We start from the raw sequence: 12,766 nt of genomic DNA on the forward strand, positions 1-12,766 counted from the left end.
CCCCTTCAGTTTTGACCCCCGTGGAATTTTTTTTTCTTTTTTTTTTTTTTCTTTTTTTTTTTTCTTCCAGATCTGTGTTCTGTGTGAGCTGCAGTATACAGCCTGGTATAGTGTAAAATTTCATTTGTGACCACATAACATACTAAGGACGTGATTTAGAGCACTAGCTTGTTCTGATTTTGTGGTTGAAGCTAGGATTCTGGGTGTAGTAGTGCGAGGTACTCTGTGAAAGGCAAGTAGTTTGGTGATCTAAAGAGATGTTTCCAACTCTTTGTTCAAAGTTACTTGGTATCGATGTGGAATTTTCCAGCTGATGGCTTCTACTCTTTTATTTCTATTAAATGTTAACCTAACATAGAAAATAGACAAATGAGCACCTGAAAGCTAATTTTATTCCTTGCTGTGTTTAAGTAGAAGCGCTTGGTAATTATTTTGTCTTATAAAATTCAAGAGCTTTCTTAAGACAATAGCTCTTTCCTCTTTAATTATGCCCTTCTGGTTGTCTAGGAAAATGTATTTATGCTGTACTGAGCTCAAAAGTGACAACAGGGTACTTGAGGCGCTGTGCAAGTATGCTTCCTCACTGAATCCAGCCTCTTCGGCCTTGTCTGCATGAGTAAGTAGAACTGCAGTGAAATCCTTCCATGTGGGACCCAGAAGTTCCTGTAATGAAAAACAAATCTTAAATAGTTATCTTTTCTTGTTCCTTTTCCCCACTCCCACCTCATATACTTATGCATTAGCAGACCAGTTATATGTTCTTTTCCTGGCAGTAATCCAGTTCGTGCTATCTGAGTTACTGAAATTTCTGGGGGTTTTCTCCTTCCAAGACACTGACATCCACTTTCAGTGGAAATATGTGGTCGTGCAGTACTAGCAGTTCTCTGTTCTCCTAGTACAGATGTTAATAGAATTTCTCCAGTTAAAAACATCTATGTACATAAGGAAAAATGGTTGTTTAGCTGCGTCACAGATTATAAAAAAAAAAGTAAAATAAAAGTAGTTTACGTCAGTAGTTTCCACATATCCATATTTCTACACTTTGAAATTATTTTTTAAAAACACCTTGTGTTGAAAAAATTAATTATGAATTTCTATGTAACATCAATTGCAATTTCAGCTGTATCCCATAAAACTGAACTATTCTTAGCAATTCCAGAAAAACACAAATCAAATGCATCAACCTAAGGGATGGGCCAGAGAGTTTGTCTTTAACTGATGTGGTTCATCTGGTGGAGAGGAATGGAGAAAACAAGCTGCTCTTTTGTCAATGAGTATAAAAAAATTTTAATATGAATAAGAGATTGGGCTTTCATTTACAGATGTAAATGGAATTACAACTTTAGTGTAATCTTGCTAACTCCTGTGTGTGACGAGAAGCCTACTTTGGTAATAAAGCCCCCTTTGCAGTGATCTTAATTCTGTAACCTAAATACCAAGGTATGTAAAATTAAAGGATATCTTTCTACTCCCAAGATAGTGATTAATCTGTTTTAGACACTAGGGATGAAAAAAAAAAGAAATTAAACCCTTACTAAATTTTGGCATAAGTTGTCTGAGGAAGCGTTAGGTTAACAGTTGGGGAGAGAGAGGGTAGTGCCTTGATTTGCTGAGGCCTCAAAGTCAATGCTAATGTTAGTTCTGAAATCAACATCTGCCACTCTCAGTTCATTAGGCTATTGTTACTATAGTATTAAATCCAGAGAGATTTAAGTGCCAGTAGTATTCTACTGATATGCAATCCCTCATTTGCAGAGGATTATTGTAAAAACTACCGATGGCTAAAGGTAGTCTTCACAATAAGTCTTCTTGGAGTGGCATACTGAAATGTACCCATTACTGTGCATACTCCTGGCACCCAGGCAGCTGTCCTGCCCCTTCTGTTTGTGGCTGATGAAATCGCAGCATCTGGTCTTTTAAGGGGAAAATATCTAAAAAGCCAACCATTATATAAGCTGAGAGCAGGTTTTAATGATGAAACAGAAGTAAGTGTTGCTTCCTCATTATTTTTAATCAGGCTTTATTTCCTTTCCAGTAGGGGTTTTAAAGCTCTGTTTAAAGAGAAAAGGCATGGTGGCATCGTTTTTGCTTTTAATGCTCACATGGACTTGATCCAAAACAGTCTCAAACTAGGAGCACAATGATTTTTCATTTGCTTAGAGTAAAAATATTTTGAGTAAATAGTGCTTTCTCTTAAATACCATGAAGTATAGAGAGATGGAGAACTGTACAAGGAAAAACATAACACTGAAAACAAATGTATGTAAACTGACAGTGAGTAAGTGTTGAAATTAGAACCAACTCTTAAACTACTGGAAAAGTGAAGAATAACCTACCCATAGTGACTTATCAGAAAGAACAGGAGAGCAAATCAAACACATTTGGAAAGCTATCTTTATATATATATTGGTATATTTTTATCTACATATGCATTATATATTTAGATAATCAGTTACAGCAGGTAATAAGAGTTGATCAACCAGGAAGTTCCTTCCAATCCTAAAGGTTTTTAGGAAGTTTGTTAGTGTAAGACAGACGCAAAGTGTAATGTGCAGACTTTGGCAATAACTGAAACCCTTTGTTTCTTCATAAGTCATACAAACCTGACTCATCTGATGAGATAGATAAACTGAGCCATATCGGTTTGCTGGCGTCTTCCCCCTCCCCCCCGCCCCGCCCCAAGGGATGTAGGCATGGTAAGGAGAAATTTCCAACTGAGAGGAAAGCCATTCCTTCTCAGTGTCTCTCCCACATTATCTTACCTACTTGCAAAAAAAAAAAAAAAAAAAAAAAATTCCCCCAGGAGATGCAAAATATCTGCTTCAAGTCAGTTATGCTAGAAATTTTCCTTAGCCAGAGTAAATTTATGGTAACTTTCTAGTATTTTCTCTTGAACAGATACAGCGGTAGTGGCAGTGCAGGACCGAGCTCAGCATCCTTGTCTCAGGTCAGTCAGATTGCCTGTGTGATCCTGGACCTGTCCCTCTCTGCTTTGGTCCTGTACAGAGTGCAGTAGAGTGAGGTAACCTGACTTACGCTTGCTTTGAATTGCATTTCTCTTCAACAAGCTAGATCTGTCATGATTACCTGTAACTTCTGAGAGAAAAGCTTACTTTGATAGGTAAATTTGGTTCCTAAATTCCTTTGTCCTGAGCCCATGTACAAAAGAGAGCAGTTCTTGCCTGCCTCTCCTGAGGTTTAGTGTGCTAAGTGTAGGTATGGTGGTGGAGTTCTGAATGGTGTTTTTCAGCTGCTGGACTGGGAAGTGTTCCAGTTTTCAGCTGCACTTCTCTAGTTCACTTTTGCAGTCAGCTCTTCCATAGCTATTGTCACCTGAAGACAAAAGAGTTGCTGTTGGGGTAGAGACTTCTATTTATTTATTTATTTATTTATTCGTTACCTGGGTGAACTGAATCACGTGATCGCTTTCATCCGGACACAGAGGCGAGTCAGCCCGCAGGACCAAGAGAGCTAGATGCAGGCCTTCCTCCCCGAAGTGGTGAGTCAGGGCTGACCTCACCACGTCTCTCACCTGCTCTTTGCTCAGACTGCTGTGAGGGTAGCTTGGAGTGTCAAGCACTCGAAGACGGAGAGCCAGCTCACAGCCGTTTCTTCGTATAACCCCCGAAATGCGGCAGCTGTGTCCAAGGCTGCAGCATGTGGTCACAGAGCTTGGGGACCGGTGACTCTCAAAGTCCGAGCTGCCCAGCAGGCTGTTGCCAGTAGCGCTTTTGCCAGCCTGAGTTCTTCCAAGGACAACGAGGTTGATGGTTATCTCGTTGCTGTCTGCCATTGTCTGTCCTGTTATCCACAAACCTGTCACTAAGTGATGAACAAATAACATGAGCTGTTTCAGATAAGTTAAAATCCAGCAAGAATTGCAAAATTCAGTGGGTTTTGAGTGTCCTTCCATGCCTGAAATGTTTTTAAGGAGTGTGTGGTGTATTTTCAGTACAGCACATATACCTCTGTCTGATCCAAGGATGGATTTTTGCTGTCCTTCCCACTCTGCAGTTACTTATTTCTACATAACAAGACCCCATGGAAGGTGCCACAGGTACAAGAGCAACCTAACAGGCTGCGCTCCTACACTGGTAGAAACTGAAGAGCTGGGAAAGAATTGGATGCGAGAAGACTTTTAGGAACAAGTAAAGCAGATAAAGCTAAGGGGAGGCAACAGAGAAGGGAGGGAAGGGAGGAGTTGGGAAACAACTGCAGAAAACAGCATTGGCATGCAGGAAGAGTAGGTTGTGAAAAGGAGAAAAAATAGGGGATGAAGAAGAGAATGGTGACAAATATGTGCTGCAGTTACTAAGTGACCATGTTTCGGGAAGTAAATCTTCACTTGTTTTTAGGGGAAAAAAAAAATGGATAGTCAGGGAGAAGAGACTTTTAAAGGAGCACTTTTTCACAGCAGAGAATGTCTTTCATCAGCTACCACTAAAGTTGAAATAGACAGTAATCCAGAAGGGCTTTCTGATAAATTTTTACAGGTAAATGTAAGAAGTATGTCTTAATGAAAAAAAAGAAGAGCTGAAATAGCAGATTCTGCATGTTCTATCCCCGTATGAAAATGAGATTCTGGAAATGTATACAGTACAAACTATTAGATGTATGGCACAGTTAGTGGAAAAGCAAAGCATAGACTGGTGAATGGAGAGGGGAGATGGGTAAGTATCATTTCCAGTTACTATAATTGTTCATAAATAAGCCCTCTCATTCTCTTTGTACTGTTCTGTAATCCAGTATCTGAAGTGGTTTTGGTGCACGTTAATCATCTAACAGGAATACTGGCTGATTAAATAAATTTAGAGGTGTTTCAGATGGAAAACCATACTGTCAAATAAGTAGTTGATTTTAAGTTATCAGTGACACCTGAACTTCAGAAACTTTTCTTTTTTTTAAAGATACTATGTTTAGGTACTCAGAGAGATTGTGGATAATTTTAGAATGGGTCTTCCTGTGATGAATTTATTTAGATTCTTGCATGTGCAGTTCATGCTTTCTCCCTCTTATTAAATCCACGCCCAAATCAATCTTTTGAAATAACTTCAGTACAAAGCCAAACATTCAAGAGCTATTAACATGCTAATTCTGTTACAGGCAACATTGAATACTGTACATGATGATCTTACTGAATTCATGGAGAGGTTTTTGTGGATTTTTCCTTTTTTTTTTCTTTTAAGAATACTTTTTAAAAGACATTGTATGAAATGGTTGTCATCAGTTATTTAACAGTTGAGATGTGCATTGTATTCTTTTTCTGTAGCATAATAAAATGGTAGACATGCATTTGTGCATTCCTTTTAAATCATGATCAAGGATTTGTTTGTTTTTTTTCCTGTAAGCAGTCTACACTTAAATACTTAGATTAATTTCATATTATGCCACTTACCTTATTTTCCTTTAAATTCCTCTTTCTTTCAGACTTCATTCATAAACCACATGTGCAGTGTAAAAAGAAGTTAATATGTGAACTTTGAAACTAACAGCAGCAGTGTGCCACGCTGAGACTGTTACGTACAGGTTAATCTGGTTAATCTATTACTGATAGATCCTCATTCGATTGCATATGTCTGGTCGGTAATTGTCACTGTTGAATTTTTGCAACTTAGCTGCAGATACAGTTTTTGCAACCACTTCAGTGATTGTGTGAAGTTGATCTTTTTGAAAGTTCCTTGAGTTCTACCAGCAGTTAAATGTGGGAGTGATAATGGAGGTACTGGGACTACTTTCTGTTGCATGTTCTTGAATGTGTGTTCATATACGCATGTGAAGAGCACATGCACTTTCTCTTATTATTGCAATGAATTAACAGTTGCAGTACTTTCAAGGCACAATGTAAACCATATGCAAATGTAAAGCTATAGCAAATATAGCGATTAAAACCACGGATAAAAAGATTGTCCAGAAAGGACCCTTCACTTGCTTTTTAGGCAGTTTCCCACAAGCGGGAAAGTAACTGATTTGAACTCTTAGGCCTTAGTGGAAAATAAAGACAAATCTGTGCTTTAATGACCAGGTTCTAGGAATAGAACAAAAGAGTGGAGTGAGCCCTGCTTGTCTGTTCACAAGGAAAGTTTTAGATAAGCCACCTCTCCGACTGTAAATCCCCGGTGGGTGGAGGCAAGGATACTAAGGTACACAGCATTATAGTGAGGACAAGAATCTGGAATGTAGGCTGTCTGTGGCGGGAGGAAAAGAGGAAGGTGCTTTCCTGAGCCCAGTCCTGCTCGGGACATTGTCATTCAAAATGTAGCTCTGTGTGGGAGCCTGTAAATACTGGTTTACTGCAGTACCAGGTCTCTTCCTGCCTGCCACAGCAGCTTCAGTTCCTCTAGAAGCCTGTCGTCTCCTGCTGTGGTGCCACAAGCACAGCCAGTGCTTTGGCAGAAGGTTGGACCTAATGGTGCCTTCACAGCCTCCTTGTGTAAATTCACATAATTCATCGTGAATGACTTCGTCGTTTGTGTTACTTGGCTGTAGACGGCTGTGCAATAATTTTGTTGCTGTATGTTTTCAAGAGCACATAGGCAAGTTAGTTGCTTTCAGATAGCTCCCTGCTCTTGAGTCTGCCTATTCTGGCAAGAGGTGAAATGTTAAGTCTTTTCCTGTATTGTATGCGTAGCCGAGGCAACTGCTGATAGTTTCTACCATGTAAAGCCTTGCGGCTCAATTCTGTGCACAGCCTTTGTCTCTCAAGGCGTATTTATATACAAAGTGTATAGCAAGGTTCCTTCATTTGCCAGTGGATACAAACTCAGGGAAGACAGAGTGGGGGGCGACTCTCTTGTAAAGCAAAAGGGGTAGGTCAGTATCATGAAACTATGGATATTGTGAACATAAGATCCAGATGCTTCCTTTAATTTGCCTAAAAGTCTTGACTTTGGTTAAATTGTCACTGTCTAGTTCTGTACTTTTCATCAGGCTGTTCCTATGCTCAGTAATGCCTTTCATGACATCTGAGGTAGTCCATGTCCTAGCAGTTGCATCCAACTGAGCCAGTAGCTTGCCAAGGAGAAGATTTAAGCCGTGCATGGACGAGGGTTTGGACTACCAAGAAAGGCTAAAATCCCAGAAGCAGAGGAGTGTTGTATGCAAAATACAGCTTGCCCAGCTGGATGCAGAACTGGGCTTTTATGCTGGCAAGATGGCTTTAAAATTAAGAGTAGTGTAAGTGAGGTACTACTTAAATGATATCTAAAACTTGGCTAGGCAAAGTTCCCCACAAAAAAAGGTATTTCTTTCCAGTATTATTATCAATGTAATATAGTCCAAGTTGGGACACATCTGGAAGATCTTACAACAGCACAGGCAGAGGGTTTTAAGATGTTGTCTTCCTGGGAGGATATGACAGGGGAAAAATCCAACTGATTTATCTGACACTTGCTTAGGTTCCTCAAAGTATGTGGAAAGAGTCCTCCCCAAGGTGGCAGCATCAGCCTGCTCCACAGGTACGGTAAAACTCAGCTGGGGTCCCTTTGCTTTGGAGTCCTATGCTGAAATAAAATATCGGGTCACAAATGAGCTAAAGCATTAGAATAATTACATGAGTCTTCAAGCGTCTCCTGAAATAAGAAATGTAAAAAGAGTTTTGTCTCTCCTTTGTCACAAGAAACATTTTTTACTTTATATATAAAAATGCAGGCAGCACAGCACCTTAATGGATTTGAACAGCAGCAATGGAAAGGTAGCAGTTAAGGAACTTGGAAGTGTTATTAACTGTCCCTTATATGATTCTTTTTCTAATCAAGACCTTTGTTTTCACTAGCTTTTAAGTTGAGTTGGTGACATTTATTACAGGGCTTTCTTTAAGAGATCCTAAAATCTACTGTCAGAGTATGAATTTGCAAAGAACAAGTACAGAGTACAACAAAATTGCCTTGGATGCTTTTTAGCACTGCTCACTGCCAGTGGGTAAGCTATTTGTGTTTGTTTGGTTTTTTTTCTTTGTGTTTATATAACTTTATTTTTGAAATGGCAAAGAGAAAACCAAAAACTGAGCCTATTACAGATTGGCAGCCCAGGAAGGCTTCCTGTAACTGATAAAGGAAGCCTTGCACTGCTCCCGTAGAAATACCAATCAAGTCTAGTGAGGAATTACCAAGAATCTAAGGAAGTAAGGCCCCTAATCTAGGTGAAAGTAAGTAGCATTTGGGTATCCAGCTTCTTTGGTTGTCTTTGAAAAAACAAGGCTAATATAATTTGCAAGTAACCGTTGGATTTGTATATGTCTATGGAGTTAACTAGAGTTGCAATGCATCTTAGTCACATTACTGTGTCAGCTGCTTTTCTGTTGTAATCCTGGTGATCACCCAGTTGGTTTGCACGCACCATAAACAAGCTCTCCATGATGCTTGTTAGGGTATACCAAGCAGGCTAGATCTTGTAAACTGAAATAGCATCTCTTACCATGTGTCATCTTTCAGTTCCCACGCCTTCCCATCCCTTACAGCTTCTTTCCTGATGTGGGCTCTCATTTTAGCCCAAGTTGATGCCATAATAAGTAATTTAAGATGTGCTTTGATGAATTTCTCTTACTTAGAGAAAACCAAGTGAGGCCATTTTATGGATTGCCACACACGGAGGCAGGCTCTTAGCCTTCCCAAACAACATGAGAAATCCAGGAAGGTATGCAGTCCATGTAGTCAGTGTGGCTTCAGTTCTGTCAGATGTGTAATTCTAAATAACACCAGGCACGTCACTGCTGAGAGAGAGATAGGACAGATCTAGTGATGCTCTGTTCCTTTTGGACTGTGTTCACAACAAAAACTTTTGTGCCGATCCTGAAGGCACACATACATAAAATACGCTCATGTTTCCTCAAAACAGATTATTATTTCTCTCCTTTGCTTAATCCAATCCTTAGTATCCTTGGTATTTTTGAACAAAAGTAAGCAATTATCAGCAATCTACAAAATCGTGTTTCTCTTTGCAGTATAGGTGGCTGTATAGGTTATGTGCTTCTCCATTGGCATTGCTAAGGGGAAAGGAGGTGGGTATAGCTGCAGACTAATGCTGCAATTGCACCAGTTTTCAGACAATGTCTGTTTGCACAATTGTGGAACCAGCTCCTCAGGTTCCCCCTGTACTGCTTGCAGCAGATTATGGGTTCAGGGCAAATACTGCTGGCAGAAAGGCAGATCAAGGACCCACTTTATGATTAAAAGGAGATTGAGCAGAACTATCAGCACAGTGAGACCATCAGCCAGGCTTCTTTTTTTTTTTATCCATTCTCCCACTGAGTGACCACAATCCAAAAGATATCCTTTTCCTTCACCCTCTGCAAATAATAGACAACTTCAAAGTAGAGACCGGTATCTTTGACATGCTGATCTCTAAGTCTCTGCTATGGAAGTATTGTGTCTTTTCAGTTGGCAGGAATGATGTTCTTCCAAGCATTCTGCTTCTCAGTGCACTGAGAAGAGATCCCTGGAACAAGCCGTGGGAGCACAGTCTCTTCTTGTTTCCTGTTAGTATGGTTTGGTGTGACATGGCTTTTCAAAATGCTGGGGAACGCATTGTAAAATAGGGCATGTCATGCTTACTGTCAAAGGCTGCCCGTTTCTTACTTCTCTCACTAATCCTCACCACCTCCAATTTAACTAATAATTTTCCCCATGGCACCATATCATTGTTTTTAATATGCAAGGAATGTTTTTCATATACCATATTGTGCTATACTGTCTCCTGAATGTTTTAGTTAGAGATATTTAAACTGTCTTGTTTTTACCCATGTTGCCAGGATATGTTTTCTTTAGTATAAAGGTTGGACATGTAAATCACTAGTGCACAGGTTTGGCCATAGGACTGTGCCGCAAGGCTGACGTGTTTGTGTCTGTTCACTGTTGATTTCAAAGGCATAAATTTGGGAAAGAAACAATAATCAGAAAGTATGGAAATACAGGCTTAAGGAAGAATCCTTTTTCCCTTACACATACTTAGCTGGATGAACTCTCTGACTGGCCCCATACATCTTCTGTTGTGACAATATGAGTCAGGGTACCAAACTCATTCATCTTCTTATGATTAGCCTCAGAATTCATCCGCGTGTGTAAAAACTGTTTGCCCCTGGGGCAAAAGTCCTGTGAATGGAGAACATATCTGGAAGCTCAGGAAACCCAGATCTGGCTGCTATTTCTGTAACACTCATTCCCTTATTCTGAGAAGCTGCACAATTTCTTAGTTTCCTCATCTAAATAGTATGGGGAGTATTCACCTCTTTTGAAGAAGTGTAATGGGATTGATTTAGCTGAAGGGAACAGATTTCTGTAGGGCAATAATAGCATTGATTGCATTAAAAAAAAAAAGTTTTTATATTGTAAAGTGCTCCATAGGGACCCAAATTACTTAAGACATACTTTCCAAAAGTATTCCCATGATGCCTGGAAAGGGTATAACTATTGTAACACTAATAACCACAGAAGTTACACTGATACACAAGGTTGGACAGGTCACACTGCTACTTTTAGGCACTCTAATCCTTAAGAGGTGTTTCATAGACTGTCAGGAATACAGAGTATATAAAGTTTCGACTCAAGGATGTGTAAAAATTACACCCTTCTACTCAATAACATGGATATCCGTATGTATTCAGGGCAGATTTAGTACTCGGTTCCTTCATTTTCTTATTTTCCAGGTTTTGCAGGGTGTTTGTATTTCTATGGATACAACACTTTGAAGACTTCTCTTAAAATAACCAGTAACTAACAGCTTGATATTTTTTTATATTTAATGCTGATTATGAATCTCTCCTGTCTTCTGTTTGTATACCTACACTTCAGAGGCAATATGCTCAGTTGCAAAGAGTGTTTCTTAAAAATACAAGTTTAAGAAACTGGAATACTAATTAGAAATACTACACTTTCTTGGTTTTGATAATCATGATAGCTTGTGGACATCAAGCCTGAACAGATGCTTTTTATATTTTAAAACTTTCCACACAAGCTGAATCCAAGGACATCTTCCAGTGTATTTCATGATGTCAAGCCATTGAACATGTAATGTCAGAATTATGGTGTAAAAGTTGTCTTACAAGCGAGTGTGGCTTGCTTTGGCAATGCAATTGTTTAGAAAAGTGGAATTGCTGTAGACGGTTTATTAAAAGTCTGACTAGCATGCATAAGGAAAGGGTGCACTGTGTATGGTTACAAAGCTGGTGTGTGGTTTGGGACTGTGAGCCCCAGACTCCGTAATTAGCCCCAATGCTTTCTAATATCAACTGTCACAAAATACTGTGAAGTTGGACCTTTTTAAATCAGTGTCCTTTCTGCATGAGGAGACAAATGGGGCAAACATCCCCACCTGCCTTTCACAGTGAAAAGGATTTAAGAAAACTGAATGCTTCCTCTCCTCAGTGCTGCTGCAGTGTGTTGTAGCATCTGTAATGTGCTGCGTTCAGGTATGTGGTACTTTTATAAATTGTGGACTGTGTCTAGGGTCTTCCAGGGCTTGAAGCGTGATAGCCTATTACCTTTTTCACTGTCTGGAAATCTGCCTGTTGTTGATGTGAAATACAGAGCTGCATCACTGCTTGCTCTCCTGAAATTAAAGTTTTGTAGGTATAGACAAGAAAAAAGTGTGCAAACACTGCAGACCGGAGGCCCAGTCCCAGTGAGCACTGACATCACTAGGAGCAATGGAAGTCACACTTGAGCTTCGGATACAGCAGAGTGCTGAGAAGTTGCAGGTTGATAGGATTTTTCCCTGGATTCCTCCATAGTTGCTATGTCACTGCTTGGCAGACTTCATCATCTGCACACAATGGAAGCCTTCTGCCGAGTATCTTTGGATAAAATGGCCTTACAGGTCTCACATTCCACATGGCACGCAGAAACTGTGAATGCGGTTCCTTCTGATGTCATACACCTTACCTGGTTAAGTCACCAAAATTTAAAGGCTGGAAATTTTAAGGGTATTAATGATACATGAAGAAACAAGTAGGAACCGGAAGAAATTTTTCAGAAGTAAGTTGACATTGTTTGGGTTTGGGGGGTTTTTTTGTTTGTTTTTTTTTTTTCTTTGAGGTCTGCAAACCAGTTTGCCACTACAAATTCAGTGAATATACTCTGCTCCTTCAGGTCCTCAAAATCTTGATGAGACCTCCTCCCTCCACCTGCCTCCCTCCCCATCTAAGTTTTGCTTGTTTCCTTCTCCATGTGACTGTCTTTCCAGACAGGAGGAGCTGGGCACAACTTCCATCCATTTGATTCCTTAGTTGACAGCAGCCTCTGTGCCCCAAATGAAGTGGTTTTGGGGTTTCTTTCCCCCCCCCCCCCCTTTTGGACATAAGGCACCCTGGAAAAACTTGTTTCTTGCCAGTGCTTCCAGTTCTGATGCAAGCCTGGGTTCCCTGTATGGAGGGGGATAACTGGGATCAGAAGGGAAGGCTGATGATTATGTGGCCTCACTAACCCACTATCAAGTTCATGGACAACATAAAGTAAGTTAAAGTGTTGTCTCCCCTTCTTGTAGTCAACTATGTGTTTTATCCAAATAGTTAAGTCCCTGACGTATTTTACAGTACAGTGCACTAAACCATGAGACGAGTTTAAAATGTGGTATCATGCCATGAAAAACTTCCGTGGGAGAGATAGAATAGAATCATAGAATGTTTTGGGTTGGAAGGGACCCCTAGAGGTCGTCTAGTCCAACCCCCCTGCAGTGAGCAGGGACACTGCTAACTAGATCAGGTTGCTCAGAGCCCCGTCCAACCTGGTCTTGAATGTTTCCAGGGATGGGGCCTCCACTACCTCTCTGGGCAACC

General features: G+C 40.2%; 1 protein-coding gene across 1 annotated transcript; it reads right to left on the bottom strand.

The window, feature by feature from the left end:
• Positions 1-390: 390 nt before the first annotated feature.
• GIMD1 (GIMAP family P-loop NTPase domain containing 1) lies at positions 391-3,793 on the bottom strand. Its single transcript, XM_009639250.2, has 2 exons — positions 3,401-3,793; positions 391-663 (listed from the first exon to the last, which is right to left on the bottom strand). The coding sequence occupies exons 1-2, from the start codon at positions 3,791-3,793 to the stop codon at positions 391-393; spliced, it is 666 nt and encodes a 221-aa protein (XP_009637545.1).
• Positions 3,794-12,766: the final 8,973 nt, after the last annotated feature.

The sequence above is a fragment of the Egretta garzetta genome, unplaced genomic scaffold (assembly GCF_000687185.1).
Source record: "Egretta garzetta isolate BGI_Z169 unplaced genomic scaffold, ASM68718v1 scaffold620, whole genome shotgun sequence".
In the NCBI taxonomy this organism is placed as follows: domain Eukaryota; kingdom Metazoa; phylum Chordata; class Aves; order Pelecaniformes; family Ardeidae; genus Egretta; species Egretta garzetta.